Source organism: Neomonachus schauinslandi, chromosome 16 (genome assembly GCF_002201575.2).
Source record: "Neomonachus schauinslandi chromosome 16, ASM220157v2, whole genome shotgun sequence".
Classification (NCBI taxonomy): Eukaryota; Metazoa; Chordata; class Mammalia; order Carnivora; family Phocidae; genus Neomonachus; species Neomonachus schauinslandi.
In genome coordinates this window covers 41,004,544-41,025,469 of record NC_058418.1, presented here as the reverse complement: position 1 = coordinate 41,025,469, position 20,926 = coordinate 41,004,544, and the positions used below count along the sequence as shown (strand labels likewise).

General features: G+C 55.1%; 1 protein-coding gene across 8 annotated transcripts; it reads left to right on the top strand.

Moving 5' to 3' along the window:
- The first annotated feature begins 286 nt into the window (after positions 1 to 286).
- ZDHHC1 (zinc finger DHHC-type containing 1) lies at positions 287 to 20,571 on the top strand. Of its 8 annotated transcripts, none has more exons than XM_021705758.2 (13): positions 287 to 558; positions 6,475 to 6,521; positions 7,892 to 8,116; positions 8,629 to 8,842; positions 13,347 to 13,458; positions 15,195 to 15,296; positions 15,653 to 15,777; positions 15,876 to 16,034; positions 16,312 to 16,424; positions 19,265 to 19,347; positions 19,594 to 19,687; positions 19,825 to 19,903; positions 20,003 to 20,571. In XM_021705758.2, the coding sequence occupies exons 2-13, from the start codon at positions 6,513 to 6,515 to the stop codon at positions 20,284 to 20,286; spliced, it is 1,599 nt and encodes a 532-aa protein (XP_021561433.1). In that variant the 5' UTR covers positions 287 to 558; positions 6,475 to 6,512; the 3' UTR covers positions 20,287 to 20,571. The 8 variants fall into 8 exon arrangements, 7 of the variants coding, with proteins under 7 accessions (XP_021561433.1, XP_021561432.1, XP_021561431.1 ...); XM_021705757.2 differs by having other exon boundaries at positions 7,858 to 8,116; positions 13,350 to 13,458; XM_021705756.2 differs by having other exon boundaries at positions 7,858 to 8,116.
- Positions 20,572 to 20,926: the final 355 nt, after the last annotated feature.

Below are 20,926 nucleotides of genomic sequence, written 5' to 3'. Positions count from 1 at the left end.
GTGTGCCGGCTGACTGGGGGTCTCCCTGAGAGTGGTGGTCTCGGGAGAAACTGAAGGGGGTCGCGTTTGGGACAAGTTAGGATTTCGAGAAGACAGCTGTGGAGTGAGGTGGGGGGAGTGGGTTTTCGAGGAGAAAAGTTGAGAGGGAATGGGGAAAGGGGTCGGCTGGGGTTCCGGGGGTCCCCGGTGAGCCCCGCCCCGAGCCTCGATGCCCGCGCGAACTGACGCAGCGCGGTTTGGCCGCTGTGGGGCGCCGTAGCCCGCGCGGTTGCCAGGGGAACGGGCCCAGCGCCTGAAGAGTTCTAGTCCGCCTCGGCCTGGCCGGGCCGTACCGCCAGCCGGCTCCAGCAGGATCCCGAGGACTCGCCTGCCCGGCCTCCGTCGCGCGGCCCGGGATGGGGCCCCGCTCCGGGCTGCGCCGCCGCCTGGTCCCGGGGATCATCTCCGCTGCGAGGGTCTGAAGTGCTGCCGCCCTGGAGGGTGGACGGCCAGGCGCGGGGGCTGAACCACTGGGTGACCTTGGCAGGGCCGATCTGGCTTGGTCGCCGCGACGCGCAGGTGAGGAGCCCCCATCGCGGTCCTCACCTGGAAGCTTGGCCTGAGCCACGGGGTTGTGGCTGTGGCTGCCCGCCGCTCGGCCATGCTCTGCGCTCACCTCGGCCTGGAGCCCGCGGCCTGGGCTCCAGGGACCCGGCAGAGCGCGGGGCTTCCTTCTAGCGTTCATTAGGTTCACGTATCTGCGTTGAGCGCCTCCTGTGTGCCAGGCGCCGGGCCACGGAGGACTCCTAGAAACGGCGCGATCTCTAGAACCCACAGAGTATTAAGGGGCGGGGGGGGGTGTGTGTGCTGGCGCCAGATAGAAGACTAAAGTGATTTTAGGTCGAGATAAGTGCTCTGGTGATGTAATGGAGGGGGCGGGGGTGATGCTCAGGCAGGGTCTGCTGTAAAACGTGACTTTGAAGCTAAGACCTGAAGGTTGAAAAGAAACCAGCATTGTAAGTAGGGTAAGGGTGTTTCTGGAAGAGGGAAAAGCAAATGCAAAGGTCCTGAGACAGCAAAGTACTATTAAGGAACAGAAAGTGGGAGGGGAGCATTGAAGGGTGTAATGGGGTTTCACCTGTATCCCAGCAGGAGGAGGAAACCGTTGAAAAGCTGTGAGGAGTTTGACATTTTGAAAAGCTCACCTTGCTTCGGCTGCTGTAGGCCGTACACCAGTAAAGTAGTCGAGGGCTGTCCTAATTCTGCCAGTCTAGCTGTGTCTCCTAGAAGTTAGCCCCTCTGAGACCCAGTGTCTTCATCTGTGAAGGGGAGATGTTGTTCCGCATGTTGTTTATGAGAGAGAAAGTGAGAGGCCAGCCCAAGGAGACCAATGACAGAGGAGGCCTATGAGACCAGTTGGAAATGCTGGGACCTACCTCAGAGAGTTGCGAGGGTTTATAAGTGAATTCTGTCAAAGCACTTAAAGCAGTGCCCTGCACAGAAAAAGCACCCTCTAAATGCTAGTGATGGCCATGGTCACTGAAACGATGTAGGGGACCAATGATGGAGGCTTGGATTAGGGTGATGGCAGCAGAGATGGTAAGACATGGCTTAATTTTTCTTATTGAAGGAGAGTTGGATTTAGAGATAGATGAAGGGTGTTCTCTGCTTTGGTGGAACTGGTGGTTCACTGTGGGAGATGGGTTTGTAAACAGATAATCACCATGACCTGCAATAAAAGCAACATTGGTGCTTAATTAGCCAGGTTTTTTTTTCCCTTTTGTTTTTCTTACTTTGTTTTGTCACAGCTTTGTTCCTAACGACTGTTTCTTGGTGGGTGTTCCTTAGGGCTTGCTCCTAAAATCATGTGAGTTGATTTCCTGGTTAAAATCAACAACCCTTGGCTCCTCTCATTGGCCTTGCTTTCACTCCATGTTGCTCCCCCCCCCCCCTTCTTGTCCCCTTTCCCTGGCTACACTTGAATCCCAAGCAGTTTGCAGTGGTTGCTTCAGGGGGAGAATGGCACAGAAAATGTTTTCAGACCATGTCAACTCAGGCATGATTGGGGTTTCAAGCTTTTCTTGCTCTAGCATCAAACTTCTGCATGTTGTTTGTGTGAGGAGCCCAGCTGCATCTGAGACCAGTGACTGGAGAGGACTATGAGAACAGCTTGAAGTTTCAATTTATTTTCTGGGCATTGTGGTGATGTGCATCCTTTAGTCAAACTAGAACCACTTCCCAGAATTTTAAGGCCAGAGACTTCTCTGGCACCTGTGGGGAATTTTAATAAAGTATTTGCCCCCAAACTTCGTTATAAATGACTTTTCACATTGTAAAACAGTGTGCACCATGTAGCATTTTTTTCCAACTCCTGTTTAGGCTTAAATTGGGCATCTGTTAAATCTTAGTGAAAATTATTTTAAAAGCAGATCCAGGGAAGAAACCTGAAAATTTGGTTAGAAGTATCCATGGAAAATCATTCAGGTGGCAACCATAAATCCTCTAGCTTTTCTTAGCAAAAAGAAAAGATGGTTGTGAGCAAAACCATCCTGTGGTGTGCACTTTCCCTTTGGGTCCTGGAGCCATGGAAAGCTGAGCTGGCCTTTGGCTGAGGACTGGACCAAGGTCCTGCCCAGCAGCCCCTCTGGTGGTCTGGTTCCAGCTTTGACAAGACCCCCAACAACTCACAGGGAGCCCTGTGGTTCTTCCTCACAGCTTTGTAGATGAACCATTCAGAATTGCTTTCGAGAGTGAGAAAGCATTGAACTAAAACCGGGCACTCTTTTTGCATGGTCGTTAGGTGGGATTTCCTTGTTTGTCAGGCGTGGTATAGGGCCCTGGAGCCCACAAGCACATTTGGTCTGCACGGCAGCCCAGTGGGGCCAGGAGGGTAAGGGGTGACACCCCTCACTTATTTATCTGACATAATTCTTTTTACAAAAGCCTTAAATGCACGTGGTAAAAAAAAATTTCAAATGGTGCACAAAGCAAATCTCTCTCACCGGATCCAACTAACGCTCCTTCCCAGAGGCTGGCAGCCCGTGTTTGCCTTCTTGTATTTCTTTCCAGAGAGAATCTGCGCAAATAGAAACTTAAACGTCTATCCGTCCCCCTTTGTTTTTACGCAGTTGGTAGCACACTCTACAACGAACTCCACATCTTGTTTTCCACTTCACTGTGTATCAAAGGTCATTTCATCCCTCCCCGTTTTGGTGTTGTACAGCCTTTCATTGTGTGGATGTGCCCCAGTCAGTTTACATTGTTTTTGTCCTTTAGTATTACAAACAAGACTGCAGTGAATCTTTGTGTACTTTGTGACCATATGTATAAGATAAATATCTAGAAATGGAATGTCTGGGCCCAAGGGTATATGTGTTCTAAAGTTTGGTAGACATTGCCAAATTGCCTTCCAGCTAGCTTTTTTTTTTTTTTTTTGTAAGTGAGCTCTACGCCCAACATGGGGCTTGAACTCACAAACCTCAGATCAAGAGTTGCTTGCATGCTCTATTGACTGAGCCAGCCAGGTGCCCCCCGCACCCCCCCCCCCAGCTAACTTTTTTGAAAGCTGAGTAAAGGAGATACCCAAAGAGGTCGCTCTGAAATTTGCCTCCGGGTTACCCAATCTGTGAGTGGCAGGGCAGGAACCAGAACCTGGCTATGTCTCTAGGCCTAGCCCTCTTGCCTGGCTCCAACCTGCCTCTCTCCGTCGGTGGCTCAGGTTCCCAGGCCCTCAGTACCCCCCCACAGCCCTGTCTCTTCTCCTCTGACCCTATCACTCTGCCCTCCCAGTTCAGTGGCCTCCGCCTACAAACCCTCTTTAGTAATTAAGTTGATTCTTTTCTGACATTCTCAGACATCTTGCAGGAATGCAGGGATGCCCGTAGCCTCTCCAGGGCTGGTACAACTCAGTCTGGGTGTTTTGACAGTGCCATTCATGAATCTCAGAACATCATTCCCCAATATTTTTTTTTCTTTTGGTGAGAGCAGAGGTGGGCAAGAGGGAAGTGGATCAGTCATGTAACTATTCTGCAGTTCAAAATGAGAACTTGAAATGTTAAGAATGTTAGGAGTTCCCTTATGTAAATCAGGCATATAAATTAAGGTCCCCTAACTTTCTTTTGAAAATGCAATTTTAGAGTTTTAGCAAGTGAGTGTTAACAGGACGAGACTATTGTCATCCTGGCAATGACCTTCACCTTATTGGGACAAGGGAAGGGCCCGTACAGCTGCTCCAGCCCACCTCAGCAGCCAGGTGGGTCCTTGGCTTACCAACGTGGTGGTGACCTTTGGCCATAACACTCCATGGGGCCTCTTCCCTCTTGTCTTTCCTCCATCTCCCCCAGTTTAACTCTGTGGCTTGTTCTATGGCAGCAGAAAGACATGAAAAATCTTTCACCAAGGCTCATATACCTCTCAGAGATGCAGCTGGGGGCATTTAGGGACCTTGTGGGCTTGACCTCCATCTCCTGGACCAGTTCCTCCCAAAGCACAAGGCTGCTGGGCTGCAGCCTTCCCTGGCCTACCCTTTGCCCTCTTCCCCACTATGCCTTGAAAGCTTTGTGAAACACCCACCACCTTTGTATCAGTACCCTGCTTTAAACTTCCTGTGACTCCTGGTGGCTCTTCAGTAATACCCAAGCTTCCTTGCCTGGCCTCCTAGGCTCCTCAGGGCTCAACTCTCTCTCTGGATCTGCCCCCTATACACACACACCCACACCCCCCCCCCCCCGCCGTGCACCCTGTGTTCTGTCACACTGAATGGCTGGCCTTTGCGGGACCCATTCACCCACCCTCCACCCACCCACGACCACTACCCTCATGTCTGTCTGGGCCCCCAGAAAGCACGAGCCTGTGTTTATATCTTCAGCGCACTCAGGGGGCTGGGCCCCCACAGTGCTGCCTGGGCCAGTGTGTGGGTGCATTGCTCTGGCCAAGTTGTCCGGGAGCAGAGCCATGCATCTTTCAGTCTGGGCTCCTAGAGAAGTGCTGAGAAGGGAGGGACAGCCAGAGAAGTTCCTGGGTCTGGTGACAGTGCTTGGTCCTATCCCTGCTTGAGAGGCCCCATCTTGGATTCTCTCCTACCCCTCAGCCCTTTTAATCAAAGTCTTTTGGGCCAAAAGACTTTGTAGCCACCAGCCCCACAGGGGAATATGCTGTCAGTTAAGAGCTGGCCGGCCCAGGTTTTTGGGGCAGGTGACGAGCCAGCTTGCATGTCTGCTCTGGAGTGCCGCCCCGCCGCAAGGGCTTTAGGCCCAGTAGCCCCATCCCCTTGCCCACAGTCTCATACGAGCGGCACCTCCCTGGGCCAGGGGTCCCCTGGTTTGGAGTCAGAGCCACCCCCAAAGCCTCAGATGGTGAATCCTCCTGCTTCAGGTAATCGGGGAGGCAGCAGCACCGGGGGGGGGGGGTGCCTGTGGCCACTGCCAGCCCACTCCGGGCAGCGAGGACATGTCAGCCATGTGCCTCTGCTTCTTTCTTTAGAAACTTCAAGGTGTAGGGCTGCAGAGGTGTGAAGATGGCAAAAGGAAAGCTGGAACTTAGGGCTCCCAATTCATGGGTTCTCTTCCAAGTAGTTACCCTGGTGATGGTGTCACTGGAGAACTGAGGTGCAAGCCACAGGGATTTGCCCCTGAGCAGAGTCCCCCAGCTCGGCTGTTCACAGGGCTTTACCTCATGACCTTTGACTGTTTCCAGAAATCAAAGACAGATTTGCTACGTCTGGGGACATTGAAAATGAAGTGGTGCCAGCTTTTTTTTTTCTCTTTTTGTTTTTTCAATCACCTTTGTCCGTTTGATCAAAGGTGAGATGGTTACAATGACCATCCAGTGGCCCAGCTCTCATGGCAACATGTTCCTTGGGACCCCTGGTTTAAGAAAACAGCTTCACTGCCCCCCACCCCTTTGAAAATTAGAGTTTCAGATGCAGCAGCCTCCCTTTGGAGAGACAGGGACAAGCCAGAGGGCTATTTTAAGGATAATTACAATATCTATCATTTAGGGAGCATTTATGTGTCAGGGCCTTACTTACAGGGTCGCTGATCTATACACAGCCCGGGTAGCCATCCCTACCCCCCGTTTTTCAGATGAAGAAACTCAGGCCACTCAGCTGGTAAGTGCCAGGACTTGAACCTTAATCTGTTTCCTCCAAAGCTGGGGCTCTTTATTCACTTTTCACTGTTTGTTATTGAAGACGAAGCAAATGACCAAGGGATTCCACCTGAGTCCCTGAGAGAAAACTAAGGTCATTCCATTTAGCTTTGAGATGAGGCTACTCAGGTGAATACGCCAGACTTGACTTGCCAGAGGCGCTGAGCCTCGGGCGGGATGAAGGGCAGTGGCTGAGTGGGACTGTCCGGCAGTCAGGGTAAGAGCCAGCAGCCGGGGGCGCTGGGGCAGAGGTCTGTCTGCATGATGGCTGTGCGGAGTGGGCCAGATGGCTTTGGGTGGACCAGGGTTCCACATCATTTACCGCACCCACATCTCCCTTTATTTCAGATGTTTTCAAGTCAGCAAGCATTTACTGAGCATCTACTATGTACAAGGTATGTTGTGGCTGCTTGGGGGAGGGGATGTGGGGAACAGGGGTAAATGAATCACCGTATTGTTGCTACCCTTAGGAGAAACTGGCGTAACAGGGGGCAGACATGAGGATGACACAGGGTTGTGAGTGGCAAAGTGACTTGCCCACTAGAGACTAAGCACGAGAGCCCCCTGACTCTGTTTGGGGCATCAGGTACAGCTTCCTGGACTCTTAGACTGGGCTCTGAAGGTCAAGTCACATTTTGTTGGGCCGAGAGGTGAGGCAGATGTGCTGAGGGGGGTCTGCCGTACTTTCTGGCTTCGTCAGACCCCCGGGCCCACGGGTATGGGGGCTCCTGAAAGGAGAGTCCAGCTGCCTGGGTTTTGTCGCCTGCTCTCGGCCTTCCCACCATGAGTTCTCCCCAGTGGTGGCGCTGCCTGCCTAGGCTCTAGTCCCGCTGCAGGCCCGGAAGATACTGTGGGCGGGGCTCTTCCTCCTGGAATGACAGCTCGCCCTGCCTGCCTTGCTTGTAGTTCTGGCCGCCAGGCCCGTCTCAGACTGAAGGATGGTGGGGTGGGGGCTGGGCGAGTGCTGCCACCTGGTGGTCAGCCTCTGCAGGAGGCCCGGCCTGCTCAGATCTCAAGTGAGTCAAAGAGCATCAGCCCACCTCTCTGTTCCCAGGGCACCAGGCTCAAATTTACCGGAGAAACACGGTCGTTTCTGGCGCTGGAGGGAAGCAAGGAGGAATCCTCCCTTCTCTGTTGCATGCTGGCTCCTCCCCAGCCAAGAAGTCTCAGGCAGCCCTTCTGAGGCACAGGGGAGAGCGTTTAGGGTCTCCCAGTGGCCCCTGTCCTTAAGGGATTATGTGCTGGCCCAGGGACAGAGGCCAGACCCCCTTGTGTGCACCCCTACTCCCTGTTTCCCCTCGCAAAGAGTAAGGGGCCCCTCTCTGACACTTGCATTTGGGCCTCAGGACAGAGGTGACTAACAGAATCAGCATGTGTTCTCAATGCTCTGGCCTCAGCCTGATATTGTTACCAGATGAGAACATGTCTTACTGGGTTTAACTCTGATGGCTGTGGAGACAGAGCACTTCGAGTAACAGGCAGCCACACTGTGTCCTGAATAAACCCTGGCCCCTCCTACCTTGTCCTGGCGGCGGCTGGGGCTAGAGCTGGCTTTGGGGCTTCGAGAAGAGTGCTCCACTACCACCCTCCCCCACGGGCTGTCTTGGCCATGCTAGGGTGCTGGTCCCCCCGCAGAGCAGCTGGGAGATGGCCTCACGTCCCAGCCTGCTCCCCACTGCTGGAACCTGGCTGTAGGCATGGGGTTCTGGGCTCCAGCCCGGGCCTCCTCAGGCTAATGCTCTCTCTGCTTTTTCTTCCTCTGGAGATGAACATCTGCAACAAGCCCTCCAACAAGACAGCCCCTGAGAAGAGTGTGTGGACAGCGCCTGCACAGGCCCGCAGACCGTCCCCCGAGCTGCAGGGCCAGCGGTCGCGCCGGAACGGGTGGAGCTGGCCCCCTCACCCTCTCCAGATTGTGGCTTGGCTGCTGTACCTCTTCTTTGCTGTCATCGGCTTTGGGGTCCTTGTTCCCCTCCTGCCTCACCACTGGGTGCCCACTGGCTATGCTGTATCCTTGGGAAAGTGTGGGTAGTACATGGAAGGCCTGGGGCAGTGGACAGGGACATGGCAGGGGCCTGAGGCCGTGCTCCGGAGCCTCAAAGAAGGGCAGATAGGCCCCTTCTCTGCCCAGGAGGACCAGTGGCCAGCCTGGCTTCCAACCCCTATTTGGCCTCTCTGCCTGATGGGGTGAGCAGATGGACCTAATGTACCTTGGAGCATTTAAAGCCCACACAGCTGGGAACCTCATCACCTGAGGTACCACAAGGGTGTCATAGAAGAAAGCCTTAAAGCTAATTACGTCCAGAGCTCGACAGGGGATAAATTAGGGAGTAATTACTCCATTTACAAAAGACTTTTTCACTTTTGAGAAAGTCATGGTAGAATTCTTTTACATACTAAGTTTCCTGGTATATTTAACATGTGGTTTTATGTACGGTCAGATAATTATGCTGTACCCGGGACTGTTTAGGAGCTCATTGGTTTTGTAAATCACTCTCTTAGGGTGAGGTTGAATTGACAAGAGGAGGGATAAAGATGCCCTGGAGACTCCTGGGAACAGTGACAAACACAAACTTGCATGAGCCTGGCGGTGTGACTGCCCTAGCCTCGGCCACAACTCCCAGGAGCAGGGGACATGGCTACAAGGCTGGGAGATCGGGGTGCAGCAGATGGCCATGTGCCCCTGTCAAGAGGGTCCCCAGGAGAGTGTGCCCTGGTACGTGTGCTTCATGAAAATGATTTCTTGGGCTTCTTGGGGGAGGAAGGCTAGAGTGAGCTAAAGGAGGTTCGCAGGGATGAACTTGAAAGCTTTGGGCATAGAGTCAGCAGCTGAGCTTGGCCACAGCTCAGCCCTGTCGGGGCTGTACCAGGCTGAGCAGCTTCTGCCACCTCTCTGGTTCTCGGCCTCCTCCTCTCTTTGACAGGAAGAGTCCTGCCGGCTTCCCAGAGGACAAGGAACATGCAAGGGTGTGTGTGTGTGAGCACCAGAATGTGTGAGCTAGAAGGGTAAGCTTGCTGTCCTTGGTGAGTGACAAGGACAGGTGTGTGGAGAAGGACTCTAGAGAAGGTTCTTGTCCTCAGACACCAGCAACGTCACTGGAGGGCTTCCTGGTTCACTAGGGCCCAGGGCCTCCTCATCAGCTCTGTAAATGGAAAACTGGACTTTCCCTGAGGTGACTAACAGGCCTTAGTCAGTGCTCTTAAGTAGAATGCTTCATGAAACATTCCTCCCATGATCTGGGATGGACGTACCCCTCATCAGGATTACCTGGGTTTCTGCCACCAGGGTACCTGGGAAGGCAGGTTAATAACCACATGGTGGGAGTAAGTACAGTTAGGGCAAATGACAGTAAACAAGAGTAACAGCATTTATTGAGCACATATATGTACCAGGCACTGTGCCGTCCCCTGTATGTGGACTATGTCATTCGATCCGCATAATAATCGGTAAGGAAGGTGTTCTCCCCACTTTACTAGTGAAGAAATTGGTGCTAGGAGAGATTGACTTCCTGAGGTCACACAGCTGATACCCACTGAGGCCAGACAAGCTGCTCAGGCAAGCTGACAGTGAGGCAGTGGGACGGTTTAAGGGTTTTGTCCTCTCCACGTTCATTGCTTTGGGCAATGTGGAGGCTCACAGAGCCACCCAGATCGGCACTCCCATTTCTAGGCCTGGATGCCTCTCCTTCCTTCCATCAAAGCGACCTTTCTTCTGCAGGCTTCCTCAGGGCCCCTGAGGAATGAGGTAGGCTAATGGTGTGTACCACATACCCACCTCGGACCTGGAACTGGCCCGGGCCCTGGTGTTGCTACGAGGAGTAAGACAGGGCCCCCGCCCTGGGTGCTTAGCCTCCCGCTGGAGGAAAGCCTTGTAGCTTGGAGGTGGTCACATGGTAGGTATGAGGGTGGGAGCCTTACAGCAGATTATGGGTGGAGGAGGGCCATGTAGACCCGCGTCGCCATGGGGCCAGATGCACGCCTGACGCGCACCCGGCCTTCTCTGCGGCGGTTTCTCCAGATACCCTTGGCTCGGCCCCTTTCCTTCATCACCTGTATCCAGTCAGTCAGCAAGTCCTGTTGATGTTACCTCCTAAGTAGCTATCAAACTTGCCCTCATTCCTCCCCACTGCCGCCTGCCCCTCTGGACTAGATGACCGTTTCATTTCCAGACAGGTCTCCCCACACACACTCTCACTTGGGCCAGTCCGTCTATGTTGGTCTGTGTCCCAGCAGCCAAGCGCCCTTTAAAAATCCGAAGTTTCTCCCCAGCTTAACATCCCATGATGGCTTCTTCCTGCCTTAAGGAATGACTTTTCAAGATCCTCAGGGCTCTCTGGTTTCTGGTTTGTGCCCATTTCCCCCGCCTCTTATGTTCTCTCCTCTGGGGTTCTCTGTTGTGACACCACGGGTCTTTGGCTGGAAGGCTTTTGACTCTGTCCCAACAACCAGCTAAGGCACGAGTCCAGAACTAGCAGCCCATGGGCCTGTTTGGCCTACAGATCTTCTTTTCTTTTTTCTTTTTTTAAAAAGATTTTATTTATTTATTTGACAGAGAGAGACAGTGAGAGAGGGAACACAAGCAGGGGGAGTGGGAGAGGGAGAAGCAGGCCTCCCGCTGAGTAAGGAGCTAGATTCCAGGACCCTGGGACCATGACCTGAGCCGAAGGCAGACGCTTAACAACTGAGCCACCCAGGTGCCCCTTTTTTCTTTTTTTTTAAGTAGTCTCTGTGCCCCATGTGCAGCTTGAATTCACGACCCCAAAATCAAGAGTTGCATGCTCTACCAACTCAGCCAGCCAGGCGCCCTCAGATTTTATTTCTTTTTTTTTAGGTGAGATTTTCTTTTTTCTTTTTTCTTTTTCTTTTTCTTTTATTTTTTTTAAAGATTTTATTTATTTATTTGAGAGAGCGAGAATGAGAGAGAGTACATGCGAGGGGGGAGGGTCAGAGAGAGAAGCAGGCTCCTCGCCGAGCAGGGAGCCCGATGCGGGACTCGATCCCGGGACTCCAGGATCATGACCTGAGCCGAAGGCAGTCGCTTAACCAACTGAGCCACCCAGGCGCCCCGAGATTTTCTTTTTTAATTGGGGGAAAATTAACACACAAAAAAGGACAGTCTTAAGTGTTCCTTTGGCAGGTGTGTTTTTAGCTCACGCACAAGTTGGGGGAGGGGCAGACGGAGAGGGACAAGCAGACTCCGTGCTGAGCACAGAGCCCTACGTGGGGCTCAATTCCAGGACCCTGAGATCGTGACCTGAGCCGAAGTCAGACACTTAACTGAGCCACCCAGGTGCCCCTGGCAGGTGTATTTTAAAAATTATTTATTTATTGTCAGTATTTAAAAAATGAGACTTCACATAAAAATCCAGATTTCTGGTTCCTTTTGAAAAGCCAGAATTTGGTGACATGTGCCCTCATTCCTGCATGGCAGCAATGAGCTGAGCTGGAACCACACATCAGCCACCCCTCTAGCTGGGACTCTGTTTGCTCCCAGTACCCAGCCAAGCCCCTCCTATCGATTTTATACCAGGTGCCTATTGTCTGTTCCTCTCCAAGTCTCAGCTGAGATGATACTCCTCAGGGCAGCCTTCTGGATCCCATCAGACTAGATGAGGCCATGCAGTTACTCACTTAGTCCCATGAACTTCCTTCTTTGTAATCAACCCATTATGTGATTAACATATGTATTTCCCACCTGACTGCAGGCTCCTTGGGGTGAGGGACCGAGTCTGGCTTGCTCCTGCCATTGCCCGTAGGGCCTGGTGTAAAGAAGGACCTCAGTGAACAGTTGAATGAATGAACCAAGGGGTGGGGAGGGGAAGAAGTGTTGGAGCAGGCAGGAAGCTGAATGTTTGCTAAATATTCAGTGTGTCTGAAGAGAGGCTGGAATGGTGAGGAGTAGTGGTTGGTGATACCAGGCAGTTTTGACAGGAGCTGTGGAGCTGGAGCGGAAGGGCCCTTGGCACTAAACTGAATAGTAGACTGTAGTTTGAGAGCCATTGAGAGCCACTGTAGAAATTGAAGCAGACAAGATTTTAGGTTTAAGATTTTAGGTTTAAGCAAAGCTCACTTCGGGACCAAGTGAAGGGCAGGTTCAAGGGCACGCAGACAGGAGGAACCGTCAGGAGACTGTGGAATAGCCCAGGGAAGGGGTGAAGGCCTGACCTACAGCCAGGGCCATAGGGACAGAGAGGTTGTGATGGGCTATGGGACTCCCATTCCGCTGTGGTACAGCCCCTTAGGGCAGAGCCTTGCTCATGCAGACATGTATGGAAGTTTGGCTGCTGGGAGGAGGAGGAAGAAGGAAAAATGAGGTTGGGCAGCTGATGGATGGAGGATGAATGATGGAGGGATGATGTCTGCCTGGTTAGCAAGAGGATGGATGGATGGATAGATGGCAGATGGCTGCCTGGGTAGAGTCTCTTGGTGAATTTTTACTAATTTAGACTTTGCAGCAAGTTGTCAGCATGCTTGTCCCCAGCATTTGGTCTAGTCATTGAGCAGTTGGTCCTAGAAGATCTGTGTTTCAGCTCCAGAATTAGCCATGCTGCCCCTGGCCAGGCCCTGAATATGCCAAGTCCCTCAGAACCCTGAGCCCTAGGGCTCCAAGTAGCTGGACTCCAGTTGGGGAGGTGGTGGGTGTATGAGACCCTGTCTACAAGTGATTCTCCATCTGGCCCAGCAGCTGAGAAAGGATGGCTGCTTCCCTCTCAGAGCTGGCTTCCTATGAAGGCAAGAGAAACAAACTTAGAACTTATATTTTGGGGCCCTCGGCCTTAGAGGATAATCTCCTTCAGTCTCACTTCATCATTTAGAATCTGAAACTAGATCATCTGGATTCTGAGGTCAGACCAGCCAGCACTTGTGGCAGTCCCGGAGGAGTGAGGCCAGAGCCCTGTGGTTGGGCCCCCCAGCGGCAGTAGGCAGGGGCTTGTGAGCTTTGTTACCAGATGGCTCCTCTCTTCCATCTGGGTCATGGGTATGCGGTCTGACAAGGAAGCTCTCGTGGGGCTGCAGGTAGGAGGTGGCACAGGCAGAGAGTCTCTGCATGAGGGAGTCACATGGAGGTAGCCAGCTGTTGTCGGGCTCCAGAAAGTTGGGGAGGGGGGCTTGCAGCCGGCAGAGTGCGCAGTGAGTCTTTAACCTGCTGGGCCAGTGCATGGGCGCCATCTTTGCCGGCCACCTCGTGGTTCACCTGACCGCTGTCTCCATCGATCCAGCAGATGCCAACGTGCGGGACAAGAGCTATGCAGGGCCCCTGCCCATCTTCAACCGCAGCCAACACGCACATGTCATTGAAGATCTGCACTGCAACCTGTGCGACGTAGATGTGTGAGTGAGTGTGGGCTGAGGGTGTGTGTGGGTGCCGAGTGTGCCCCGGGAAACTGCCAGTGGGCGCTCCAGGCAGAGAGGGGCCTGCCCAGGGCTTTAGAGTTATCCTGATGCCGCAGAACCCTCGTGTTTTACACAGTCAAGAACCTTGATGGAGTGACAGAGAATTGGGTGAAGGACAAGGAGATTGGAAACAGAAGATGCGGAATGGCATTTTCAGCAGTTAAAGTAGGAAACATTTGGCACTGCCACACACTTTTCTAATGACTAGCAGTTAGTCTAGTTAGACTAACTAAAGTTAGTCTAATGACTAACTTATTATGTGCTAAGTGCTTATGAACAACCGTGCAGGGTGGGCAGCATCTTTGTCACCTCACAGAAGAGGAAGAGCCCAGTGCTGTAAAAGGCTGAGAGGCCTGCATATGGCTATTGGGTAGCAGAGCCAGATTCACAACCCAGCCTGCCTGGCCCCCAAGCCCGAACTGTTATCCTCAGTTACCTGTGAGGAATCTGAAGCCCAGAGAGGCCACGTGACTTCCTGCAGATCACACTGCTAGTGGGAAGGGCAGTCAGAATGTGCAGAGCCCGTACCCCCTTGGCTGTTCGGGACTGCCTCCCTAGGCCCCTCTCTCCCTTCCTGGAGCTTCCAGCCTCAGGCAGGGGATTGGGGGTGGGGGTATGGTCCAAGGCTGGCTCCACATTTCTTTTTTTTAAAGATTTTATTTATTTATTCATGAGAGACAGAGAGAGAGAGAAGCAGAGGGAGAAGCAGGCTCCCAAGGAGCAGGGAGCCCGATGTGGGACTCGATCCCAGGACCCTGGGATCATGACCTGAGCCGAAGGCAGACGCTTAACCATCTGTGGCTCCACATTTCTAATCTTGAGATCTAGCAGCCTGTTGAAGGGGGTGTGTCCACAGGACAGAGTAAGAGCTGACCACGGCCTTAAGGCACTGAGGAGTTTGGTGTCACATCATCCTTTCTTTCGCCAGGCACCGGTCAGTGCACTGTTCTTTAGTGGATGCCGTGGCAGTGGCTACCCACTCCGTTCTCTTCTGGGGGAAGGGGTTGCAGCTCACTCCTCCACACCCTGTTGGGCTTGCATTCCTAATGTGGCCTCACCTTATCTGACCCCCTGCAGCAAACTGCTCACCTAGATGTCAGCTTGCTCCTCTTCCTTTGGCTCCCTTTGGGTAGCCCAGACAGACTGCGGTTTTCTGGAAGAATGCCAGTAAAATTCCCATAGACTGGCAGGGAAACAGGGACTCAAAAAATGGAGATGTCAGAGAAACCAATGCAGGCCCTAGACCCAGCAGCCTTGCTCTCTTCTGCTCCCTGGTCGCACGCGTGCATCGTCTCCTGGCGCGGCGCAGGGGTCGTTGCTTGGAAAGGAAGCCCCATTTCCGCTTCATACCATCGTCATGCAGGTGCGCAATCCTAGAGTGGGAAAGTGTGATGGCTCCCAAGCCCTCCTTCCTGGAGCCTCCGAGTCCCCTGGCCCTTCAGAAGCGAGGCCTCTTGTGGCTGCTCTGCTTCGCAGTGCCGCCAGAGGGCGTGCGCGCTCCCCGTCGCCGCGCTCCGCCGTGGAGCCGAGGGCCTGGTGGGTAACCCGCTCCAGGTGCGGCGTCCGCGTGGCTGGTACCTCCGCCGCCGACTCCGCTGCCCTGCGAGCTGCCCCCGGGGAAGTGCGGGAAAAGCTAGCCAAGTGCGTTGTGCCCCTTCCACCCCTTCCCGCAGGAGCGCTCGCTCCAAGCACTGCAGCGCCTGCAACAAGTGCGTGTGCGGTTTTGACCACCACTGCAAGTGGCTCAACAACTGCGTGGGCGAGAGGAACTACCGGTGAGAGCGGGACGCGGGCCGCACCTTTGCCTGGGGATGCGTGGGTGTGAGTGTGAGCCAGGGACCCTGAGCCTGCCTGTGGGGCGGGGCGGGGCTGGTGTGCATTAGCGCGGGCTGGTCTGAGGGTGGTGCTCCTGGTGCCTGCTGCCCGGGACTGCTGAGGGCAGGTTTGGGGTCTTCTTCCTGCTGGGGCGACCGCCCAGATTAATCTCTGCCCAAGCCACTGACTGCGTGAGGAGTTCAGGCTGTGGGGTCAGAGGCCTGGGTCCCCATCCCATCCACGGGCCCTTCCGAGTTCTGGGCCCTTACCCAGCTGGAGCACCTGGGTGCTGACAGCTGCCCACGGCTGGGCCCAGGCTCTTTCTACACAGTGTGGCATCTGCCTTACTGGGTGTCCTGCTCCTCGTGCTGGTGGCCACTTATGTCTTTGTGGAGTTCTTTGTCAACCCCATGCGGCTGCGCACCAATCACCACTTTGAAGGTCAGTTCCAGCTCCAGGCCCACTCCCACCCTCCAACCCTGGGCCTGTTTGCAGGGCTGGTCATAGCCCCAGATGAGCAGTCTGCCTGTGCCTTGCAGTGCTGAAGAATCACACGGATGTGTGGTTTGTGTTCCTGCCCGCTGCCCCTGTGGAGACACAGGCTCCTGCCATCCTGGCCCTGGCCGCCCTGCTCATCCTTCTGGGCCTGCTTTCCACAGCCCTGCTGGGCCACCTGTTCTGCTTCCACATTTATCTCAGTAAGTCCCTCCCCACCCGCGCCCCAACACACACACACACAATCATACACCTACACGTGCCTTGCAGGGGATAGGGGTCCTTAGGCCACAGGGAGGTACCAGTTGTGCTGCAGACCCCTGAAACCATGCTCCTTCTCAGTCCTGGCTTTCTGGTCTCACTTCATGGGTTAGTGTATTTGGGGACAGTGCTTTCAGGCTGGGGCTGGGTACCCTCCCTTACCTTCTGAACTCTAGGATCCCCTTTCCACTGCATTGAGCCCTCTCCTCACCCCCTCAGTGTGGCACAAGCTCACCACCTATGAGTACATCGTGCAGCATCGCCTACCACAGGAGGCAAAGGGGGCCCACAGGGAGCTCGAGTCCTGTCCCCCCAAGATGCGGCCCATTCAGGTATAGAAGTGGCTCAGAGGGCTAAGGGGGTGGGTGATGGGGCCTGGGTGTGGGAGGGGTGGTGGGCTGTGTAGCAAGCCCCAGTGATGAGACAGGGCAAAGGGAAGCAGGCCTGGAACCGCAGCTGGAGTAGGGGATGCTGGAGGCAAGAGGAGCAAGGCCAAGCCTATACTCAGCACGTATCTGCTTCTCAAGTGTGGGCACAGCCAGAGGGAGCCCTGTGTTTCCCTGACCCCATGTACACTCCTGTCCAGGCTCCAAGCATGTGCTGGAGGGCATGGAATGTGGCAGCCTGAAAGTGGGCAGGTTGGGGCTGCAGAAGAGAGAGGGGTGGACCAGCGAATAGGTCACTAGGATGGAGCCATCAGTTCTCTCCACTCGTGATCCTGAGCCCTTGTACCCATTACCCTATTTAATCTTTAAAAGAGCCCGTGAGGCAGGTAATGTAACTGTACCCATGTTGCAGATGAGCCTATTGAGGCCAAGAAGGGTTAAACAAGCTGGGTCTGGGAAGAGTTAAAGTCCTTACACTCTGAAGCAGGAACCCTCCAGCCCAGCTACTGACCAGCCTATCCCCATTCCCACGCCCCGTGGCTTCCTGAGGTCAGCAGCTGGGGTGGGGGTGGTCCAGTTCTTGGAGCCCCCAGGGACTGGGAAGGCAGGGGGCCCAGGCAGGCCTTGCTGGGAAGGCTGAACTCTGGATCCCAAGTCCTCATGGCAACTAGACACAAACACAGGCTGGGGGGTGGATTGGGAGAAGGCTTGGGACCCCGCCTCTCCTGTTGTCATTGCCAGGGGCGGGCCAGGCTGCAAGGCCTGGGAGGCCTGGGGGAATGCTGACTTTTGGTGGCAGCCCCCCTGCCACACCACCGTGTACAGAGATTGGTGCCTGGCACAGAACGCATGTAAGTGCAGTGGCAGCCATCCTGGGAGTGGGCAGCTTCTCCATCCCCACTTCACAGAGGAGACAGCCTCAGAGATGTAGGGAGGAGACTTTCTCAAGCCTCATAGTACCCATTGAGGCAGGGCTGGCCCTAGGATGCTTAGCCTAGAGGGCTGTTGGCCCCTGCGCTGTAGTCACTGCCTGCCTAGGCTCTGGAGTCAGGTGTGGCAGCAAGAGCAGCAAGGGCAGTTAATATCATCTGCCCATGACCTGAGGGAGGCTTCCCGGGGCGGGGGGAAGGGATGTGCTTGTCCCACTGCAGAGAGGACAGTGCTGAGGCCGAAAGGTACCATTTACTGCGCAGGAGTGTGCACATTTTGAAGGTCTCTGTGGGAGGATCCCAGGGGGCTTTGAGTGGGGAAACCCCGCTGTACCCTCAGACATCTCCAGCTGGCTAGGGCCTGGCTCCTGTCTCATCCTGGCCCCTCAGGCTTCTGGAACCATCCTCTGGTGCTGCTTCTCCCACCCCTCCTGCCCCACCCCCCCTTCTGGAGCCCAAGGGCACTAGGGTAGGCTTTGCCCCTTTCTGCTGGGCACTGGAGGGGTGCTGACTCCACACTGGGGAAGAGGAAAGATGTGGGGTACAGATTACCTTGAGGTCCTAGCCATTACCTTGAGGTCCCAGTTCTCACGACTGGCCTCTGACCCCTTCTTTTCCAGTGTTCCTCTGCTGAGGCTGTCACCCCCACACTACTTTCCAGAGGGCTAGCCTGGGCATTGGTTGGGCATCAATCTCCGTATCTGTGCAGCCAGCCTGGGGCCGGCTGGGCTCTGTCCCCCAGATCTGCCAGGGCCCTGAAGGCAGCCTCCCCACCCCCACCCTGAGCAGGAATGCGGGAGGGGCCCCACTCTGGAGCCGTTGCCCCCAAACATAGGCTTGTTTTAGAGACAGCGTTGCTGTTACAGTGTCATCTCTGCATTAGTCAGGACGCCTGGGTCTCCATGGAAACGACTTGGGAGCGGGTGACAGCTGTCCGGGTGCCCTCCCCCACCCGGTGGGGGCGGGGCATCGCTGTACTGGCTCTGCCCTATACCCTCCCTACCTGGGTTGGCTTTTTCCTAGCTTTTGTCTCCTCATCTGCAGTCCTCATGGGCGTCCTGTGTCCTGGGTGGCAGCCCAACCCACTTCTGTGACCTCCTGGCCTCAGGTCCCTGCGCTTTCAGGGGTTGGGTCTGCCACTCCCAGTGTGGCTGTGAGGATCAGTGACTAAAGTAGACACACAACTTGCCTATAAGCCTGATCCCAAATGGGGCTGTGGAGCTGTTTTTCCCCCTACCTCTTACTGCCTCCTCTTTTGAGGTGGGGGAGACCTCCCATCGTCCCACTACCCCCATCACCACCCCCACCCCCCCCACCCCCTAGGTAGCCAAGACTGTGGCTGGTACCTTGAGGACTCAGCTCCGGTCCAGTCATGCTGTGACACAGCCTTGGGTGCACACTCCGGCATATGAACTGCTGGCCAGTTTCCCACCAGGGAAAAAAATCAGTTCAGAGACTGGAACCCTGGGAAAAGAGAGGAACAGGAGAGGGTTGCTCTGAGAGCCTCTTCCCCACCACCCACCTTGGCCAGAGCAGACTGGGTGCATTGGACCTATGAGGCTAGGGGCTTCCTGGAGGAGGAGTTTGACTAGATGAAGTATGGAAGTTGGTGGGGATGGGGTAAGGTCCAGAAATGGGTGTTTTAAGCCTTGGCCTACAGAGGGATTTTCCCAGCATAGCTGGGAAGCTTGGAGGACAGTCATAGACCTCTGCACCTGGACTTCCCACAGAGACCAGTGAGAAGGGGGTGTTCTGTATAGGATGGGGTATTGTATACAGGATGGAGTAGGCTCAGGACCCAGAAGGCCTTGGATCCACACCTGGCCCCCCAGCCTCCCTGACCCCCACCTTCCCCAGGAGATGGAGTTCTACATGCGGACCTTCAGCCACGTGCGCCCAGAACCCCCTGGCCAGGCCAGGCCTGCCACAGTGAATGCCAAGTGAGTGCAAGCTGGGCATGTGCCACCTGGACATCTCTCATTGGCATGGCAGGGACATCCAAGGTGGGAGAAAGGGGGTAGGCCAAGGCCACGGTATTTAGGTGTGGGTCCAGCCTGGCATACCCTTGGACAAATCAATGCCCCTTTCTATGTACCAGGAAGGGAGGCTTATTTCAGGACCTCCAGTGGGGTGGGATTTGAGGGAACAATGGCCATCCAGCGATTACCCTTCCACTTCCCCCTCAGTCTTTCCCAGTTCTTTGCCACCCGAGGCCAAGTGGAACCCCCACCGCCCTCCTCCCCAGAGACTCAGGCTCTGCCCCCCCGGATCCGACCCCAGGTAAGGGAGACTTTGCTGGCCTCCTTGCCCAGGAGGAAGGGGTTGGAAAGAAGCCTCTACCCTGCCCCACTCCTCTGCTTCTTTGGGCTATGTGCGGTCTAGGGAAGGGGCACTCAGGTTCTCCCCTCTCTCTTCAGAAAAAGAGGAAGCGGCGTGTGTATAAGGTGCCAACCTCTGGGACCTTGGACCCTGAATCGCCGCTGCCCAGGCTGCCGGGTGAGTGTCTCTTCCTGACTGCATCCTGAGCTCTGAGGGAAAGGTAGGGACCCGAGAGTGTCACAGCCCCCAGTTTCACATTTTCCTCCATCTCCGCAGTGCCCCGGGCCCCAGGCCGCAGCTCCAGCTCGGCATCCGACTCCGCGGGCGCCAGCCCAGTGCACGCCGCTGGGCCTGCAGGCACCTACCACTCGGCGTCAGCCGAGTCCATGGACGAGATTCCAGTGGCCCAGACGCGCCTGGGCAGCGCCTCCCTGGCGGCCCCAGGGGGCAGGGGCCGAGAGACCGGGCTGGCGCTGCAGGTGCGTGCGCCCGCGGTTTTCGTGAGCCCGAGCAGCGGCGAGCCCGGGGCGCGGGGCGGCCCGGAGGCTGGCCTGGCTTAGTCGGGTGGAGAGGCAGGAGGGCCAAGGAGGAGCGGCCAGCCGGATTCTCTATGCAACACCTCCACCCTCGCCGCACCGAGTGCACTTTAGGAGCCCCTGCGGTCGGCGGGATGGGATCCCTTCCCCCAAGACTCAGCAATACCCGCCCCACCGGCCATGATGCTCCAATAAACTTTTTTTTTTTTTTTTTTTTTTTAATGCTTTTGCGGACTTAGTGCATACTTTCTTAATGGCAAGGGCCACAGGCCATCCTGGAGCTGGACCATTGTCAGTCGGCCTGGGGGTGGGGTGGGAGGGGCTCGTACATTGAGTCACCACCCAGATTGTCATATGGAAAGATACACGTGGACCGAAGACGCTCAGGTACAGGGCTTCTGGTTATGAAAAGTCCTTGGAAGGCTGCCTGGAGGAGGAGGTTTTTCTTGAAGATAGGGTTTATACTTGAGGGAAAACAGGCTTTGAGATCCGGAGGCAGCAGCAGGAGCAGACACTGCGAGGCCGACACCGGGGTAGGATGGGAATAAAGGAGTACGCGGACCCCAGAGGTCCTGGAACTTTTTCCTGCAGTTGGGATGGCGGTCGGTGTACCAGGATTCTGGGACTGGGCACTCGTGATTCGCTCATTGTTCCCTCCTGCTCC